The sequence below is a fragment of the Cuculus canorus genome, chromosome Z, assembly GCF_017976375.1.
Source record: "Cuculus canorus isolate bCucCan1 chromosome Z, bCucCan1.pri, whole genome shotgun sequence".
Taxonomy (NCBI): Eukaryota; Metazoa; Chordata; class Aves; order Cuculiformes; family Cuculidae; genus Cuculus; species Cuculus canorus.
In genome coordinates, this window is record NC_071441.1 from 27,513,170 (window position 1) to 27,534,239 (window position 21,070).

At 42.0% G+C, this 21,070-nt stretch overlaps 1 protein-coding gene across 4 annotated transcripts in view; it reads left to right on the plus strand.

Moving 5' to 3' along the window:
- The first annotated feature begins 240 nt into the window (after positions 1-240).
- The window catches only part of CEMIP2 (cell migration inducing hyaluronidase 2), a 49,298-nt gene continuing 28,468 nt past the window's right edge, over positions 241-21,070 (plus strand). Inside the window, exons 1-4 of one of the 4 annotated variants that reach the window (XM_054054203.1) lie at positions 241-378; positions 14,264-14,600; positions 19,301-19,441; positions 19,980-20,541. In XM_054054203.1, the coding sequence (XP_053910178.1) occupies positions 14,276-14,600; positions 19,301-19,441; positions 19,980-20,541 (1,028 nt within the window). In that variant the 5' untranslated portion in view covers positions 241-378; positions 14,264-14,275. Of the gene's footprint in view, positions 379-1,592; positions 1,756-14,263; positions 14,601-15,117; positions 15,196-19,300; positions 19,442-19,979; positions 20,542-21,070 lie in introns of those variants that run through there. The other 3 variants (XM_054054204.1, XM_054054202.1, XM_054054205.1) reach the window with 3 other exon arrangements.

Here is a 21,070-nt window from a genome sequence, read left to right on the forward strand (position 1 = left end):
CTTACTGGTAAACAAAGAAGAAATCGTTAGAACTAAAGTTACGTGGGGCAGCGTTTATAGGAATATAAATGAGTTATCACTTGGTTTCCAGCTGTCTGGAATTTTCCCAAGGAAATAATTATGTTGGAAAATGCTAGCTGTATTTCCGAAACCTCAGAACCTCCTGAATCCCAATCTGAAATGTGATCAGGGAACGGCTGGGGTTTTTTTTGGGTTTTTTTTTTTTTTTTTTTTTTATTTCTACTGAGTTTAGCCCAACCTCGGTGCAATGGGAACGGTGGGAGGTCCCAAACTTAAGAGAAGCCCGTTGTCAGATCTACATCAAAGCTAACAGGCTGGGTGGCTGAGGTGCCCTGGAGCTCTGTGTCCCTGGCAAAGGTAAGTCCTGGAGCTTCACAGTCCCTCTGGAGCTTCTAAACCAGATCGACGTTCTTTGCTGTGGAACAGATGCAGGCACTGGTTCGTTAAAATTCAGAACATTTTGGGGTTTGGTTTGATTTTACTCCAAATAAAATAAATTTCCAGAAAGCAGAATCAGATTTTCCAGCCTGCTCTTTTCCCAGGTCAGACTGCCCAGGCTACGACTCCTGTAAGTAACTTTGTTCTCTATTCCCTTCCATCTCAGTAAGCCCCCACGAAACCATAAACCTCCTCACCGCACCTTTCTGCTCTTCTCTCGTGTTGTGTCCCACCTGGTTCGCGCGACCTTCCCTGCCTTCCTTCGGAGACAGCATGTTTGGTCTCCCTCTCTTATCTCCCTGCTCCTTTACTTGTCCTCCTACAACGAGGACCTTCTCTGGCAGCACCTGAGCACTGACATAGTGCATTTTCTGGTGTTCTTTTTTGTTTGTTTTGCTTTGCTTTTTGGGTTTGGGGTTTTTTTCGGTCGGCCACGGGGCTCTGACGCTGTGCTCGGTATTGTAGCTTTTTTCCACGCGGCGCGGAGGAGAGCCGTGGGTCAGGGCGGGGTGCAAAGTGCCCTGTGACCGCTTTCGTGCCCCGGGTGCTGCAGGGGGCGGCGGCGGGACCCTTCCCATCTCCTGTCGGCCCGGGGACGCGGCCGCTCCCGCGGCAGCGCCGTGCCGTGCCGTGCTGGGCAGCTCGGAGCCGGGCCGGGCCGTTCTGTGCTATGCCGGGCAGCTCGGAGACGAGCCGGGCCGGGCTGTGCCGTGCCGTGCCGGGCTATGCTATGCTGGGCCAAGCTGAGCCAGGCAGCATGCCGGGCTGTGCCGTGCCGAGCCGGGCCGGGCTATCCTGCGCCGTGCCATGCCGAGCCGAGCCGTGCCGGGCTGTGCCGGGCAACTCCGAGCCGGGCGGCTTCGAGCCGCGCCATGCCATGCTATGCCATGCCGTGCCGGGCAGCTCGGGCCCTGCCGAGCTGTGCCGTGCCATGCCATGCTATGCCATGCCGTGTCGTGCCGCGCCGCTCTGAGCCGGGCCCAGCCATGCAGAGCCGCGCTGGGAAGCCCGAGCCGCGCGGCGCCTCTCCCGGCCGTGGGCGGTGCTGTGGGCGGCCGCGCTCCTCCCCGGCGGGGCGGGGGCGACGGGGGGCGGGGCGGGGGCGGCGGGCGCAGCCGCCTCCTTTCGGGGCCGAGGATCCGTCGCCCCGGGGGGAGTCGCGGCCGCTGCCAATTGCGTAAGGGCGGGAGCTGGGGCGGGGAGCGGTGGCGAGGAGCCGGGCGGCCTCCCGCCGTGTCCGGGGCGGGGAGCGCCATGCCGCCGCCCTGAGCAGCCGCCGCGCCGCGCCGGGCCCAGGTAAGCGGGCGGGGGGCGGTGGCTGCTACCGCCGCCGCCGCCACGGCCTCTTTTGTTCGCGGGGCCGTCGGGACGGGGAGAGAATAAGAGGAGGTAGGAGGGGGCGGCGGCGGCCGCAGAGGTGGTGGTGGGGGGGGGGGGGGGCGGCGGGAGAAGGAGGTGGGCGGTGGGTCCGCCTTGAGGCGCCGCCCGCCCCGCGCGCCCCACGCGCCGCGCCGCAGGTGCGAGGCCGGCGCGAAGGGCGCGGGGCCGGCGCAGGTGCCGCGGCGGGGGCTGCCGCGCCTTCGCCCATCGCCCCCCGCGCTGAGGCTGAAAACGCGGCTGCCGCTCCGGAGGAGCTCGGCGTCCCCCCGAGCGCCCGGGTTGCTATGGGTCGGTTTTTCTGTGCGGCTTCCCTGGCCCAGGGGCATGGAAACAACGGAGCCGGAGCTGCGAGTCTTAGCCCTTCTCATGAAAGAGGGGCTGCCGTGGTGGGTGCCCCGGCTTAGACCAGGGCTGTGTGCTGAAGATGCTCAGTCTCGTTTCCGTGTTTGTGTTTTAAAAGTGGATTACTGGTAAAAGAGATTGATTCCATTTATTTATTTATTTATTTTAATTTATTTATTTATTTTCCTGACCAGCTGTAAAAAGGAAGAAGTGCTTGGGTCTTGGTGAGGTCAATGTGATAAGGAAGATAAAGGAAAAGAAACAAAAACAAAACTTCAGATTTTTGGGTGGTACCTAGTCCACTTCTGATGAATCTCACAAAAAGATTTGTAGTGGCTTATCTGCATTACTGATGTGAAATGGCCCACGGGCAGCAGCAGGGAGCAAGGGAGATTCATCTTTGTTCTTGCGGGAGTCTGATTTGTAGCTCATGGAGGTGCTTTGTCTGCGTGGATCCCGCGCACTGCACTGCCTACACAAATGTGACATCTTCCATCACGTCAGGTTTGTTGGGCCTGCTCCTCTTCCTCTCTCCTTATTAATTCAGCATCCACGCAGTGTATGCCAGGGGCTCAAGCTAGGCTATGTATCCAAAAGAATACCAGTTTTATGTAAAGCACAAATAATGCCACAGCTATGAAAGGATTCAGGAAGAAAAAGAAGGAAAGGGGGGTCAGAAGGGAAGACAAGTGAGAGGATGTTGCGAGGTCCTTGCTAAAGTGAGATCACAGACATGGTTTCTCAAGTTTAACATCTGATCTGAACAAGTAGCTGTGGCATCTGGCAAATTGAGATTTGGGTAGTTATTTTTTCAGTGGTGGACTATAGGGTTTTTTAATTACAAACATCAACAATTTAGCCCCACTATATCTTGTGGGAAAAGTAGTGGTGAGAATTGACTGGAAGCTTTGAACCTGTTCGTCAGACTTGTTGCTAATTGGTGGAAACACTAAGCAGTAGAAAGTGGTGACTTGTGTGTGGAAAAAATGTTTTCCGCAGGCCCAATAAAATCCACTAAAGGTTTCCCAGACAGAACTGGTCGCGTGAGTGGGAGAGTTACGATTTGTTGGCAGAGTTCACATTTTTTCCAAGCTGACAAACCAGGCAATGAGGCAGGGGGACAAAAGGGTTGTTTTTCCTCTAATGCGTGAATATAAAAATAAGTACAGCACAAGGAAATCTACCAGTCCTAGAAGCGTGAAGAAGAGAATGTGTGACTTCCTCAGTTATTTCACTGCTTGATTTTTTAAAAATTATTATTTTTTTAAATCTGAGTTGCTACCTATTTGAATAACTTGTACTTGACAGGAGGTTAGTAGAGTTTATTTCCATGAATAATGATAGGGTGCAATGGGACAGGTGCTTTTCAGTCTGATTTAAGTTCTTGAAAACAACATTCTTATCATCAAAGTTGTGAATATATGCCTGCATACCTTGGGACCATCTGGTCAAGAAATGTTCTTTAATTATACGTGACTTAGTAATTTCCTTCTAATACTAAGCCCAGTCATTAACTTCCTCTATCATGTGTCCAGCACGTTGCAGAAAAATCTTTAATAAGCAGTTTTAGCATACCATTTTTGTGCATTTTGCAGTAAGTCAGTTCGGCATCTAGATGTGGAAGTCTTGTTTCCTGAAAATGAGCAGTGTTCTACAGGTCATTCATTATTTTTCCTCCACATGAGGAAAGAAAGATGGGTACTAGAAATGTCAAGGATGTTATTCAGTGACTCAGTTATGTTTATCTTGCCTGTTGAGTATGAGATAGCCTCTGCTTCTTTACCCTGGGAAAGCACCGATCACCCTATATGCGGGGATCAGAGCTCCACCTCCTCTTTGTTCTGCCTTTCACAGAAGCTGGGAGGAGAGCTGGGTAGGAGAAGCAGCCTCCTGTTCTCGGGTGTTTGCTGGGGGCTGATGCTGCAGCCTCCACAGCTGTAGAGGTACAGCCCTGGTACCCCTGCCCCACAGCTAAAGGAGTGCCTCAGCTGACAGGCCACATGATCCATATCTGCAAGGCAGCTTGTCCCACACTGCTTGCAGTGACTTCATTCTTCAACTTCTGTGTGCTTGCACCAATGAATTAAAAATTGCTGTCAGAAATCAGTGGGAAAATTATCACCTAGCAAAGCTCAGTTTCTGTATATTGAAAAGTTATATGATAGGAGCCTAGTCTGAAGTATATCGGTAAGGTTCATCCTTTGCATTAGTAAGACGGTTCTGTAAAATCATCTGAGGTGTACATCAGAGCTTGATTAAAATCTGTATTGCACGTTAACAGTTTCTTGTTTGGAATTGAATCATGATTAGACTTGGGCCATTCTCAGCTTATTTTTACTGAATGAGATTTAATGGAAATGTTTTTGGCAATAGAAACGGGAATGAATTGTTTGGAGATGTGGGTGTAGAAATCTGTAAAAATATTTTCTTGGAATAGTGATACTGAGAAAGGAAAACTATGTTTGAAGAAAGAAATAAGGGAGAAAAGTGACATGTTTGCCAATATGAAAAGGAAAGACATTAAAGAATGCATGCTTTAGAATTTGTAACTGATTTTATTCCTTTGTTGTGAAGAATGTTAACATGAGGGAATGTACTAGTAGCTTTTCTGTCTTTTTGGCACATGGGATTAAGAAGGGAAAAAAACCCAACCGAGAGTAGTGCCATTATGCAAAATGACTAGCTATACCTGGCAGGATATTACAAGACGTGGCTGTTGAGTGCAGAGTTCTTGACATTTCCTAGAAAGGAATTTACCACAGTAATCCAAAATATGAATGCATCTACCAGCTCAGCAGAATGCATGTTTAACAGTGGATTAGAAGGCTTTGTTTTGCTTTTTGAATACTTTATTCTGCTTTGAGATAGTCCAAAATAGACTCTTTTTGATTTTTATAAAAGGAAAATGAGGGAAAATGTTGTTTCTTCTCTAAAATTATACAAGAGTTTTGGGCTGTGTAAGTTGAATCACTGTGACACTAGTCAGCAGGCTCTTGACTTGATATTTCTGTGACTCCTGGATACCTTAGAGCCATAGAGCATGGTGGCATTCCCTGGTGTATGAACTCTTTTCATAGGACTGTTACTTTTAAGGCTTTGTATTCTCATGGACTTGGTGTCTGTGTGCCTTGCCCTTCTGCTGGAGTCTACCATTCCTACAGCAAAATGAAAACTATTTCTTTGTTTCAGCTACTGTATGTCAGTCTGGAATATTAGTTTAAACCATCAGGAAAAGGTGTATTTTGTGCTGATAGTATCAAAGGACAGTTGCGGTGGCTGAGCTGAGAGGATTTGGCCCTCACAGGAGGAGGTGATTTTGGAAGAGTGAGGGCAGAAGACAGCAGTAGAAGACTGGACACATCATATCAGACAAAGTGCCCATCCAGACAATTACCCGATGTCTGATAGCGATGACTAATAGATGTCTGGTAAAGATACTGCATATCTAATACTACTGCTTCCAGACTCCAACAGTTTATAGTCCAAGGACTTTCTAAACTTGAGGCAGTATTATTTATGCAACAATCCTTGACTGACTTCTCTTCTGGGATCTTGTTGCTTTTTGCACGTACATAAATTCTTGAAGTCTGTAACATCCAGCACTGACTCATGTTCAGATACTCACCCCACTCCCCACCCCAGAAGAGACATGAAGAGTTGTTTGCATTCTGAGCGCTACTTCTGACTGTATGGACCTATGTCATATATCCTCTTTCCTAGTCATCCTTCACCACAATGAGAAATCCTCTGAGAGTTCAAACAGCGAAGAGGTGCTGATCTCACAGCAGTTTGCTCAATGAATGTGATTTGGAGCTCTTAGCTTAATTATCTTTTATTGCAAACTCACTTAACTTGGCTCATGCAAGTGCAAGACAACCCTAGAAGAAAGTGCATGTGCAGCTACAGCAGTTAAGCTTCTCAAGCTGCATTATTTCCTTTGTGCCCAATGCACAATTAAAAACTGCAGAGACAATTCTTCATGTAAGCAGAAAAGGGGTAGCATATCTTTTATTGAAATGGGAGTTGGACTGAAAAAAAATTACAAGAACTTGAGAGCTTTACCAGAGAAGAAAACAAGAAGAAGAAATACATATACTGATATGGAAGAGAGCATGTTATGCTACTGGTTCATGTTTTAAATAGAATTCAAGCGTGACAATCCATTGATAATTCAGTGAGTCTATCAATGCACTCAGGAGTTTCTTGGGGCATTCGTGTTTCTGTCTAGTGATCAAAGCTATATGTGGAATCTGACTCTTTTCACCACGGCCTGTTACATTCTATACTGTCATATGTGCTTATAATCTATTTATGAAAGTTTTTCTAACTTAATAAGAAGAAGATAGATACCTCCGTCCTCTTGAATAGCTTGCAGGCCAGAACTCTGTTTCATCAGTGACTTGAAGTAGTGCCAGAACTGGACTTCACTGGTCTAACATGTATTACCGTTGTACAAAAAAAATTTCTTCAGTGAAGTTCTAAGTTGTAGCTGAGTTGGGATTTGTGTTCTTGTAGAGACTGTAGATGTCTGTGGATACCACTTATTGGCAACGTGAGAAATAGGTTAAAAAAGTGGGTTTTTCTCCTGTTTTTATTTTTTTTCCCCTACCATCGTCTTCAGGTTCTCTAAGGTAAATGCTGCAAGTCCTTTACATTCACCTGGAAGTCGTTGATCTAAACAGAGCTATTTATTTTCTTAAAAGTAGGCTTGTTCTTAGATGCGCCACTGAGCTGAGGGAGACCAAACTGTTCTGTAAACTGATGCTCACAATGTCCCTGTGAGGCTGGTGGCTGCTTTTTTTCTCATGTTACAGGCATAAGGTCCAAATAGACTGTGACTCATGTGGCAAGCAAATGGCAGATACATGATTAAAATGCAAGTTTCCACTCATGATCTTTTATGCACATTATTTAATCTTTCATTTCTGAAAATGGGAGAAACTAAAAATTATTCCATTCTTGTTGCCAGTTTCAACACATGTGCTAGACTTCTTAGTGTACTCTCTTGGATCCTCTGTATTTAAGGCATTGGTCAATTAACTTGTACACAAAGAAAAATATGGTTTCTGAACAATTTCTTTCACCAGAACCTGCTATTGTTTTAACAGTGAATGAAAGCCAGAATAGAGCTCCACAATTTGCAAGAGATTTATAGGGACTAGCTGTGTCAAGAAGAAACAAAGGGGAAACTAAAATAGAGTAACTGAAAGTGTCAGGCCTGGTTTTAGATGCACAAAGTAGAGTTCCATGCTGTGGCTGCTGGTTTATGTTTCTTTATTTCAAGATCTGAAGATGTTACAAATGTATCAGAGCAGACTGAAAACTGCAGTGTCTTGAGGTCAGTTAGGAACAGTTGAATTCTTGCAGGATAAAGTTTTTGGTGTCTGGAAATTGGAAAAGACCAACACGTATTTGCAGCTTCTGTGGTAAGACACATGTCTGCGGAAGAGCTTTGAAAATCCCTGAATTCTGTACATGACCTCTGTGAAAACTTGGATATTTCATCTGCTGCAGCAAATACTTTCCTGACAATTATGTAAGTGAAACCAAGTGACTGCTGCAGAGCTCATTCACATGAACTGTTGGTGAAAAACAAAAGCCCAGTTGTTATTGGAGAGGGAAACAATTTTTCTTGTCTTTGCGTCTGACCTTTCAGCCTCATCCTTAATGGACATCTACCAGCCGCCTTTAGAAGAGGCTGAGAACCAAAACACGTCTCGTGTATGCTGTAAGCCATGAACTCAGGAGTGGCTTTGCTTGATATGCTGCAGTTTCGTACTTGTTCCCACAGACAAACACATATTCCACAGGCTAAAAATTACCTGTCTCTTTCCCTTGGGAAGCAATCTTGACACCATCCTCTCCCCCCACCCCTGCATCCTTTCTTATCTATAGATAATAAGTAAGTCATTTTGCATATCACCTAAACATATATGTAAGTAAGGAAAGTTTAGTTACGTAGGTTTCAAATTTGCTTCTGACCTGGAGACTTGTGCACTCAAAAGATTTCATAGAATCGTAGAATGGTTTGGATTGGATGGAACCATGAAGGTCATCTAGTCCAACCCTCCTGCAGGGACATCTTCAGCTGAGTCAGGTTGCTCAGAGCCCCATCCAACCTGACTGTGAGTTTTTCCAGGGATGGGGCATCTACCACCTCTCTGGACAACCTATTGCAGTGTTTCACTACCCACAGCATAAAAAAATGTCTTTCAAATATCCCATCTAAGCTTCTCCCCTTCTAGTTTAAAAACATCACCCCTTGTCCTACTGTTACAAGCCCTGCTAATAAGTTTTTACCTATCTTTCTTATAAGCCCGCAATAAGGTCTTCTAAGAGTCTTCTCCAACCTGAACAACACCAACTCTCTCAGGCTGTCTTCAAAGGGGATGCGTTCCAGACCTTTGATCAACTTTATGGCCCTCTTCTGGACCCGCTCCACCAGTTTCATGTCCTTCCTGTGCTGAGGGCTCCATAGTCACGGTATTCCAGGTGGTATGATCTCACCAGAGCAAAGTAGAGGGGCAGAATCACCTCCATCAACCCACTGGCCACACTTCTTTTGCTGCAGCCTAGGATACAATTGGCCTTCTGGGTTTCAAAGAGTACATTGCCAACTCATGTTCAGCTTCTAATCCAGCAGGACCCTAAGGCCTTTCTCAGGGCTGCTCTCAATCTCTTCATCCCCCAGTCTGTATTGATACTGAGGGTTCCCCTGACCCAGGTGCAGGACCTTGCACTTGGCCTTGTTGAACTACATGAGATTTTCACAAGCCCACTTCTCCAGGTTGTCAGGGTACCTCTGGATGGCATCCCATGCCTCAGAGGTGTCAGCCTCACCACTCGTCTTGGTGTCATCTGCAAACTTGCTGAGGGTGCACTCAATCCCGTCATCTATGTCATTGATGAAGATATTAAACAACACTGGTTCTAGTGTCCCCTGAGGGACACTGCTCATCATTTCATTAGACCAGCTAATGAAGATTAAGACAAGGTGTGTAGATAGAAGTGTACTGTAAGTATCTTGCCTGCTTGCATTTCTGTCTCTTGTTTCTGTGGTATTTTGGAAAGACTTGTCTCAAGAGGTGTGGTCCTCTGCTCAAGTAGTATCCAGTGGCTGCATATCATACAATTTTGTGTGCTTTATGTATGCCAAAAAAATCAGAAAAATCAGTAATTGCTACACTGGAAATTTTGAAAATGTGGTTCAATATAACTTATGTTGGACAAAGTTTTGTAATTCTTACCATGTTTGTATCTCTGTTTCTTGCTGACTGCTGCTGTTTGTCCTCTGATTTTCTTCTTAAACTGCTGAACAAGTGAGAAGACTCACTGGTAACATGCAGCAAACAGGGTATGTGATAGAAGATGTCTAGAGTTTTTACAGCTTTTTAAGCCAGCTGTTTTTTTCTTTTCAGGCTATCATAAACATTGTTGTGATTTCTGAGTTACTTAACTGTGTTAATATATTTTAGTGTGCACATATTCCTTCCAGCTTTTGCACACAAGGGTGGAAAAGTAGGTTTCTACAAATGTGCTGTCTGTTGTCCTAGCGAATAGGTGTAATTTCAAAATGAGGCACCAGAGGAAGTGCAGCACGATAGGAAAGCCTGTGGACACCCAGTGTATCTACTGAGAACCAATAATTTTCTTAATGGTGAGGTTAGGATTTGTAGAACCAGGGAGTTCTAAGGTCCTTGAAACATTGTCCTGAAATTAGGGTCTTGATTGTAGTTGATCTGTTTGGAGGCTTCTGAAGTTGTACATGTCATACATTAGGAGTTTGCTTTATACCACTTTCTCTTCAGTAGTTGTAGCTGCTTAAAACTTTTACAACTGACTTCTTGTCCCTTTTCCTACTTGTGGATTTCTTACCACCCTTTGATCTTATACCAGACAACTGCCTGTGCTAGGAAAGCAGCAGCAACCAATGTGGCACTGTATTGCACAGGGAAATGTTTTTTTTTTTGATGTGTATGGTTTTCCCCTACCCTTTCTTGGTCTTTTCCTTAATGGTGATGATACACTCTGAGATTAAACAGTATGGTAATAGGTCAGTGCTAAGCTGGTGATGTTTGATAGCCCAAAGCAGCAGAACTGGGGGTTCTTCTAGCTTCTCTTTTGTTTTGTTCTTAAGACCTCTGAACTGTGCATCCTTGAAGTGTGCTTTAAGGGAAGCATTAATTTATTTGTACTGCATGGAAGTAAGCATATTTCATTCACAGAGTTTTGAAAAGGTGCAACATTGTGGGAGCTTTCTAGTGCATTTGACACGTTTTGTTACTCTAAGCATTTGATAGCAGAAAAGTGTGAAATATGCCGTGTATTTATCATGTTTTGGCTGGTGTCAGCTGATGTTTTGAATACCTTTTGAAATTATCCAATTCTTTTCCAGGAAACCAGCCCCAAGCCAAATAAAAAATAAGCATGATGCTTGCTTCTGAGTGCTCACTCACATCTCTGGAAGTTCAGATGTTATCCCTTGGTTATATTGTGCATATGTTCCTAGTTTCTGCCAGTGTGGAAAAATGTGGCCTTGTATAAGTGTTAACTTCTGAAGGCAGAAGTTAAAAGTGGTGAAGTAGTATGTGAGGAGACTGGAGGTATTGCGGCCTGTTCAGTGCCTTATTACTGTCTGTCTGCTGGGGTTTGTGGTCCATGCAGCTCAGGTGGAGACTTGCAAGTAATCACTGTTTTTTCTCAAAAGCTGTTCAAAATAAACTTTTTGTTTCCCCCAAAGTGGTTTAAACTGAGTCGGCTAATGTGATGAGTATGAGAAGTATTTGCTTGCTTGCTTACACTGTGGAAACAATTGCATACCTGTGTCCCTGACAGAAAGCTGTGGTGAGTAGTGTGTTTGAAAATGTTGTGTGATACCCTATTGAAGGCTGGAGGGAGAGAGGTTTGGAAATGCTGAGGTAACAGCCTGCCTGAATTACATGGGAAGTAGCAGATTTGTACAGACTGAATTCTGTATAACTCTGTTAGGTAAGGTTGTTGGTTGTACCTTGTGCAAGAACTTGACTTTTACTGGAATCACTCTGAAGCAAGCTGCTAAGTAAAATGCTGTGTCACTTTGTATACTACAGTACAGTTGTAAAAGTGGTGGTCTTGTCTTGTACTGCATCATCAGGAGGAGATGCTCAGATTGTGAGGTCCTTTAGAAGACCTCCTACTGCTGTGGGTTATGAGATCCTGGTGACAGGAGTGAATCCTCTCTGGTGTTTTTAATTTCAGATGGTCTCCTGGGGCATTGATCTCAACATTTTTTGTGTGGTCCCCCCCGCCGCCCGCCTTTCTTTTTTGAAGGAATACAGCACAGGCACAAGTAAAAGGGAAATGACAGACCTTGGGTGGAGAAAGAAAAAATGTTACATGGAAAAATTCAAGTGCATGGGAACTTGAAAGGAATGATGGTATTTAAGTAGCTCAAACAGATGGTGTCCCCCCCATTTTACTCAATCTGTATTTGTGCAGCCAAATAACAGCGTTCTCTAGGGCATAACTGGCCATATAGCTAACTGTTGCACTTGCATTTGTGTGGTACTATCTGAAGACTTCCACAGAATAGAAGTAAAAAGTCAATTATTTGAAACAGGTAATTAGTGTGTCTTAATTTTAAAGAAAAGCCAGTAGCCACTCTACAGTTTAGAAAAGATCCTTCTTGCAGCTAGAGAATTTCAAGTAACACAGGAAGAGGGAAGGAAGTGTTGAAATGGTTACTCCTGTTGTAATGGAAAATTATATATTAAATATTTTTGTTGTGCTAAGTATCTGCTCATAGCTTTGTTTCATTGTTTTTATTTTTTGATGTGTCTTTTTGTCCCTGTCCCTGGCAGGGGGGTTAGAATTGGATGATTTTTAAGACCCCTTCCAATCCAAACCATTCTATAATTCTGTTATTCTATGATTCTTTAATGCAGTCTCTTTTCCACTTCTACTTGGGGTGACCTGTGTTTGCACTTGAGTGGGATAGTGGGAAGACTTTTACAGTTTGCAAAATGAGGCTGACAAACCTCATTGTTGTAATGAATGATTTTTTTTTTTTTTTTTTGTTAAAGAACTAGCAGTACTTTAAGAGAACTTAGTAGGCAAAATTGTGGTAAAATTATTTTGTAAAAGTAAGTTAAGTTTTGCATAACTATTCTGGGTTTAGTTGATATAGCTGAGCATTTAACAAACTTGTTCAATCTTTGTATCATGTTATAATAAACACTCTGGAGTAATTTTGTCTGTGTGATAGGTAAAAGCCATATCTGAAGACTTTTTAACCAAATGTAAGGAGTTAGGGGTCAAAACTTTAAAAAAATCTCAATTTCTCCAAATATTTAATTAGAAAGAAACTTCAGTATTTGTTTCAGCTAGACATAAGTACTGTATTTGAATTAGTTGAAAAGCTCTTTCTCTACTCAGCTTTAACACCACTTGTCAAACATAGAAATGGTTGAGTTTTCACTGCTGAAAGATAATTAGTTGAATGTAAAAGCACATGTGGGGAGAGCAAGCTGTTCCACAGAGCTCGTAAAACATTGGCCAGTTAAGTTCGAGCAGAGAAGATCAGGTTTGGGAAGTAGTTTCTCGAAGTATAGAAAGGAGAATGCTGAAAATCAATTTGCTACAATGAGCAGGTGCAACAAACACTGCTGGAGGACTATGCATAGTTTTTGCACTCTGAGATGGCTACTCCAGTTAATATTTCAGTGCCTTTATTGTCATTGTGTGTACATCTGGAGATGCATTGTCTCCAATGAAAGGGCGTTTATAACAACTCTTGCCTTGAAACAGTGAAGTATCAGATTTTGCAGCGTGAGAGACAAAAGGCTCCTTAGCTGCTTCCCAGAGTAAGGTTACAGTTGTCACATTACTCCTTACTCAGCGTGCCTGGCACTTGAGACTATAGCTCAGACTTCCCTTTGTTAATAGAAGAGAAGGAGCATCTTTATGCTTCCATTTTATTTTATTTTATTTTATTTTATTTTATTTTATTTTATTTTATTTTATTTTATTTTATTTTATTTTATTTTATTTTATTTTATTTTATTTTGCTTTGTTAATTTTTAAAAAAAATATTATTATGTTAATTTTTTTGAAAAATAATCATGCCAGCTTTGTGTGTGCTCCGTACGGTACAGCATAGTTGACCAGAAAGCATAAGGGAACACTGAAGTTTTGTATCTCTTAAATCAAACAGAACAGCATGGTAGGTTAGAACTGCTAGTGAGGGTGGGCTGGACCGTGATGTTTTTGGTAGGCTTTCCTCACTGGTTGTTTTGGAAAAAGATGGAACCAGTGCTAGTAACTGAAAAAAAGTAGCACTCACTTCTGATGATAGGTGTAGACATCTGAAGCAGTGCTGTTGCTGCCAGGCTTTGCCACCACACACAGGCATCTCGGCAACGAGAATAACCACAAGGTTGGCTGAACAAAACGCAAATGACTTTTTACAGGACTATTCCTAATGTACCTTTCCTAGCAACCAAATTTGTGGGCTCTATATGCCTCAGCTAATTAGAAGTGTTGTCTAAGTTGCATTGGCGTGAATGTAAATAAAATCATGTTTAGTATTTTGTGAAATAAATTTATATGATTTTTACTGCTTCTAGTGTTGAAGGAGGGCTTGCCTCAGCTTCTCTTCCATGAAAGATTAAAAATAAAGAGTTTGTTCAGCTTCTGCATGCAGAAGAAATACATTTAGGCATTATTTGTGTAACTGTGGAAGAAGGGGTTGCTAGCTTTCTCATTGTTCAGTTTGTTTCTTAATTGCATAATACAAGTTAACTGTGAAAACATCTGAAAAATACCTAGTGGAACTATGAAGAAATGGGCTGGGTTGTAATGAGTTTCCATACCAGATACTTTTGCGTTCAATTTTGTTTTCAATCTGCTATACCAGGGCAAATGACCAGTAGGAACTGAGTTACTTTGTAAGCAGCCATAGTTTCAGTCGCTGTTCTTCTAGAGAAAGCATGTGGCTTAAAATTGCTTTTTGTTTGGGTTTTTTTTTTGTGTTTTTATTTCCTTTATGTATTCTAAGAGCCTGTCTCTTATTCTTTCCCTCTGTGTGTGTATGTGCGTGTTCCAGTGACTCTATAACATGCAAGACACTGATGCCAGGGGGCACTCCCCTGAGTTCCTCCGGCCACAGAACGGGAGCAGTCACAGGTCTTCGGGGTACGTCCCAGGGAGAATTGCCCCTCTCCGTCCCCCGCCACCATCACAGAGCCATGCTGCTGCTGAATTTACCTCTGCAAGACAAGAAGCCCGGACAAGACTCCCATCCTTACCAGTGGATCAGCACCGCCATCAGGCAGAAGCCAACAGGCATAAAAATACTCTCATTTGCTTTGCCATTTCTAGCCTTTCACTTTTCGTTGCACTGGGGATTTTTTGGGGAATAGCTTCAAAATATGCTCCAGATGGTAAGTTCATTTGCAAACAAAAGCATCCTAGATGTTGCGATTACCATGAAGACGATTCAGTAATTCAGCATCAGGATTAGCATCAAAAGTTACATGCAAAAATAGGATGTGTACTTCAGTTTTAGTATTGAGGGAATTGATGTATGGGGGCTAAGATCAGCTGCTTTTTGTGTTATCAGTGTCATTTTTACATGTTTTTTTCTGTGTATGATTTGATTTACTTACATGAAGCAAAAAGACATAGCAGTAAATAGACTGTTGGTGAGGGGGGAAGCAGTATGAGTATTGTGTAGGTGTAATTTTTTTTATCTACAGAAGAATCTATCTTATATATTCACAAATTGCTGGCAAAATGAAATTCAGTCTTTAAGCAGTAAGTAAGAAAGGTAGTAAAAGAAAGTTCAAGTGAAAATACTTAAAAATCTAGCAGAATTTATACCAACAGTCTCTATTTGCTTTGTTTACTCACAAATTGTGTAGGGACCTTTTTGATCTATTAGCCCTGATTTTTTTTCAGCTCATCTTAGAAAACTGGGCAACTTTCATGGAATTTGGAAGACCTTCCATTGTGTCAGTGGTTATAAAGCATGAACAGGTGATGTGATTAAGTGCTGATCACTAAGTATACATCCACCTCACCAAATAGTGCTAGGAGTTGCTATGAAGTGCAGTTGCTAAAAGTTGATAGTATATATTGGGGCAGGAGTTGTTGGTGTTTGGTTTGGGATTTTTGTTTAAGGCAGAATTCAGATTTCTAAAGGCTAAACAGGGGTTTAAACTGAAACTCTTAGCTGTTGTAATGCAACAGACTTAGACTCCTCAGTGGCATTTGGCATAGTAACTCAAAAGATTCAGTTTCCAAAGTCAGTGCAACACAAGCTGAACAAGTTAGATAATCAGTTGAGAATTTCAATATTCGGTATAAAATGGATGTGCAAGTACTCTTGGTGGTAGCTTGTGGAGATGTCTTCTTGCCTGAATTTACTTAGTGATATTCCATAATAATTATGGAGGTAAAAAAGCCTGAGGTAAATGGAAAGTTACTGCTATGTTGTGTTCCAGATCAGTGGTATCAGGAGTACTTATCTGCAGGAAGTTCTTCAGTTATAGCCAAGTCCAAGAGAAGGCTGAAGGCTGACTTAGCCAGTTAACTCTGAGAAATACTTTGTGGGGGAGGAAAAAAAATTCTGCTTTGATACCAAGTCTTTAAATTCTTATTTAGTAAAAGTTACAGATTTTGATGATGGCTTCAGTAGAAATGGGGTGTTACTATGTGCAATGGGATATGTAAAATAATACTCCCTTTATGCTTTAAAAGGTGATAATATGAAGGAGATGGCCTTTTTTAAAATTTTAAGTGGCTTTGGAATGGTTTTGCTTCATGCACATTAGCTCATTCCAGAGACATTGAGTTGTGTGGATTTTTTTACACTAAATGCGTGGCCAGCATATGATTGATGAATAGCGGGGGATACTGAGGATATTGCAGGAAGAATTGCTCTGCTTTAATAGGCAGGCTTTTCTTGTATCTGCAGTAATGACTTATGTAAGGACTAAGGAGTAACCCAAGGACCTGACTGCTTTCTTTTTAAGTCCGACTGCTGCTCAGTGGAAGTCAGGCCAGTTTTCAGCATTAATTGTTGCATTGTGTCTGTCTGAAGTTTCCCTGAACTATGCTTTAAAGAAAACTGTCATGCACCCATAGAATCCTTTTGAAACCTTGGCACAAGAGAAACTGCTAGAGACACCAAGGAGAATCTGGATGAGTCTACAACTCCCCAGAAGTTTCCGAACAGGTTTAAATGTCAATATGCTCTTCTCCAACCTAGCATATATGATGCTGCAGCCAACGATACAGGTTCCAGCTAGGTGTGGTGTTCCTAGGGGCTAATTGGAAATCCATATTGTCAGTAGTTTTAATGGCTTTTTAAAGGGTAGTGGAGGGAATGTGAAACTTAGCAGTAATTGTGTGTAAATCCTAAACCTCCGGCATGCCTTCCCCAAAGGAAAAATGATACTCAACTGCATTTCTGTTCCTGCCTGTCAGCTGCTTTCTTTTTTCCTCCTTGCTGCTTTTATCTTCCTGTCATCATCTTTTTTTTCTAGAGAGTTTTGAACACTAGAGAGATCAGGGAGAGTGCTGGAAATGCAATTTCCTTCCTCATTTCCAGGGGTTTGTGCTGTGGGGTCAGGATGATAAGCTGGGGAGGTTTTCAGGGAAAAGATCTGCATGGCCTTTGCGGCTCTCAGCTGGAGCTTGCCCAGGGTAAACAGGATCCTCAGAAAATTTAGCTGCCAGACTGTGATAAACTTTTGCTGTGCATAGTGTAACACTGATAACTTTTTCCCAGGGGCTTTAAAACTCCAGACTTGGTGGCTAAGCAGGTAGAAAGAACTATTTAACTAAATCTAGAGAACTGTTTCCTGCCTTTTCTCCTGCCAAATTTCATATCCTTTCTCCAGTGTGCGGAAGGTTCTAGAATTTTTTTTTACAGGGTTTTGTTTTTTCTGTTTGTCTCTTTGGTTTTTTCCTCCACCATTTGTAAAAATATCACTTCCTTCCCTCCTTCCCCCTTTAGAAGCAACTAAACTTTAAAGAGAGCTGGCTCATTTTTACAAAAATGCTCTGAAGCAGAGGCTTGGCTGGAATAAATTTCAACACGACTGGTTAAATTTGGAGGCCATAGCTTCCAAATGTTTTCTGTTCTATGCTTCTGTTTTCATTTAACCTTAACTGTAGAGGCAATGACCGTGGTCTGTAAAATCTAATCAGTAATTTTGGAGGTAACATATGGTGAGTTACTAACTATTAGATATTTCCCCACACCCCACTGCAATTGCTAAGGAAGAATTTCAAAATGCTTTTGCTGAGCACATCTGATCTGCTTGCCAAAAAGTTGATCCACCATGCTTCAGAAGCATGCTTGTGTTACAGAAGTGCCTGTTTCCAATGCTGATAGCTTCCTTGCCGAACTGTAATGTACAACAGATTTAAATATTTCATTGCATTATTGTGCTGTACCTCTACTTTCTGAGTCAACAGAAAAATTTACTGGATCTTCTGTGAATCATGCTAAGCAGAAGTCATCAGGTTGCTGACTCATGGTTTCCTCACATTGCCTTTTGCTGCTAGCCAGGAAATACTTATTTGTTCACAGCACTTGTGTGTGTGGTGTCTAGGGGGAAGGGGTTTAGTGATTCTGCATGAGTCAGGCAATAGATTTGTGTTTATCCAATGAGTGCTCAGCAGTCTTACTGATCACAGTGGTTCTTGATTTTTGGCTTTCCCTCATGTTGAATTTCATTTTCTAGATGCTATCTCCTTAGGATCCCCCAGGAGATTTTGTTTGTTTGTTTGTTTTTATTTTTATGTTATTACTTGGGTGCCTTTTGCCCTTCTGCAGTTTTGCTTTTTTTCCTCACTGGTAGTCTTGGTTTACATGGATTTTTTGAGTTGAAAAGGAAATGTGGAGACTAACTCCAAACGGAAAACATTTATATTGGCAGAACTAAGGCTGGCTTGTGTTAAACTTGTGGATAGGTTTCACTTTCTTTAGATTTTGCAAAATGGGCTATTGCTAATAGCTTTTTGCCCCCAAAGTTGCATTGCAGATATGTGAGTGCTTTTTTTCCCAGAATGTAAAGGGGCTTTTTTGACTGTTGCTCTCAGCTGTTGCTCTAACCTGTTTATTTTGGCATCTTTTTGGTTGCCTTTTGCTTAAGAAATATACTTTCAGTCTGACTTTTCTTTTGGTAAGAAAATCCAAGGAGTACACTTCCCATATATTTTGTTGTATGTCTATGCTGCTGCATTTCTCAGCTGTTTAATATGCTAAAGATATGCCTATTGTAAATACTACACTTCTGTACCTTCATCTGAAATCACATGACCCTGTCACTTCTTGCTGCTGCTTCTCCTTTTCTGGCCTTGTAGTATGGTGTTAGTGCTTCTGTAGTGGCAGACCTTCAGCAGAGTTCAGCAAGGATTGCATGTGTCACTGCTTTTGTGTAGTCTGTAGCCTGATATTTAAGCTGCCTTCCTAAGGAGTACAAACTGTGAGTTTAAACCCAAGTGTCATGTCTCCCAGGAAATTGCTCTAACCAGTACGATATTATACTAAATATACTAAGGATGTCTTGTCCCTTTTTATCTCTTACCTGCTTACCTACACTTAAAGAAGTGATTTGGATGCTTAAAAGCAAGAAGGGATCAGCCTTTCTCGCACAGGGAGAGCCCTTGAGGGAGGTGAGATATTTAGATGCTTTACAACCATGTTAGTTAGCCTTTGTAGCTGGCCTAGGGCATCCAGTGCTCATTGTTGTGACTGCTGTGGATCTGAGTGCTTCCCACTTGTCTCTCCTCATCTGCTGCAGGTGATATAGAAAAATCTCAAAAAGTCAAATGAGGTTCAAAAGTATGTGTTGTTGATAGTATATGTTGACAATTCAGTGTGTGGCCATCAGGAGTTTAATTCAGTATAAGAATGGCTTCCCAGCTTTGAGAATTTAGCCACTGTTCAGGTTTGTTTTTGGTGGCTTGAATACAAACAGCATCAGTGGCTGCAGTATTGTAACCACAGAAGGAGGTGGGAATCCTTTGAGGGTGACTGACTCTGCCTTCCTTGTGTTCATCCTGATATTGCCTTGATTGATGTGATGATACTTAATTTTTAAAAGCTGAATTTCACATTGTATTGCAGAGAATTGTCCTGATCAGAATCCTCGTCTTAAAAATTGGAGCCCTGGAAAAGATCCTGAAAAGAGAGTTTTTATCAAAAAAGGGGATTTGTTTCGTCTGAACTCAGACGCTACAGTACACTCCATAGTTATACAGGATGGAGGTATGAAACAGCAAAATGCAAATCATGCTTCGGTTTACTGCTTACTTTTTGCTTCTGTGATTATGCGAAGAATATATTGGAATTTTATGTTGCAGCTTATTGACCGGTTCCTATGCTTTTACTTTTCGTCCTGCTACCAGGCCAGGAATAAAATTAGAAAGATGTATGAACACTGTAGTGTCTTTTCAGGGGAACATTGACATGGTTTTCTATAGGATGTAGTAAAATAAGACTTGTGTAGTAGCCTTCCTTGTACAAATCTGATTGTCTTTTGATGGTGACTATGATATGTTAGTAATTCTACCAAAATAACAGAAAAAATTAGGAATAAGCTGACCAAATTCTTAGAAAGATTAATCATAATTGGTAGGAGTTACTTTCCCAAGTATTCTTAAACATGTATATGAGCGTAACAGCTTAATTCATGGATGTGGAAAATAAATCTGGGTTTTTTTCTGTTATTCTTACTGCACTTTGATGGTTCATTGAGTTTATCTGAATTTTGCTTTGACCTACAGAAATATTTTTTTCCTTTTAGGTTTACTTGTTTTTGGTGATGATAAAGAAGGTTCTAAAAATATTACCTTGAGGACTCGATTTATCCTGATAAAGGATGGTGGAATGCTTCATGTTGGAGCAGAGAAATGCCGCTATAAATCCAAAGCAACTATTATTTTGTATGGAAAGTCAAACAAAGGTGCTGATGTGCCAGAATTTGGCAAAAAATTTATTGGCGTGAGCCCTGGAGGAACACTGGAGTTGCACGGGCGCCAGAAGTTATCATGGACTCTTCTGTCAAAGACTATTTATTTCTCAGGGCTGGCCTATGGTCATTATACATTTAAAAAGAATTTTTCCCGAGGACTAAATGTGAGAGTGATCGATCAGGACACAGCAGAGATTTTAGAAGTGCTGAAGTTTGATACTCATGAATTTTCAGAACACAGCTTGAAGCTCCAGAACTTACTGAAAAGTGGAAGTCCTGGTCGCATTGTTGCTATTGCTGTAGGAGATTCAGCTGCTAAAAATCTGCTGGAGGAAACCAGAGTGACTATTCAAAATCTTTTGGGAAGTAAGTTTGTCAGAGGATTGAGTTACAGGTAAATAATTTATTCTCCGTTTTGTGCTGAGTACAGAGTAGATAGAGATACTAGCACCTTTGGGGGATTCACTAGACTTTGAGGGTGTGTGTTCTTAAAGTCTTTCAGTGTTGAATGTAATACTGCAGTAGTATTTGTTATGCAGTATTTTGATAGTGCAGGGACTGCTATTCACAGGTATCTGTATAATAGCCTTATTACTTGCTCCTAATTGCTCTTTATAACTGTTCTTTACAGAAATAAATGAAAACTTGAGTGCAGCAAGGCATCTCATTCAGACACACAGACAGAAGACAGTAGATAGGTGACACTTTTAATGCGTATGACTGTGTTTGGATGAGCAGGGAATGCCAAGCTAGAAACTAAATACAGGAAAGAGATGCTAATCCTGTATATCAACCAGCATGTTATTCATACCTGTGCACTGTTGAAATGAAAATACATTACCCTCCCTCTGATTCTACAAGGAAACTGATCTGTAAAATGGTTTGTTATTGAAGTATACTTTTAAGGTTTTTCTGTATATTTT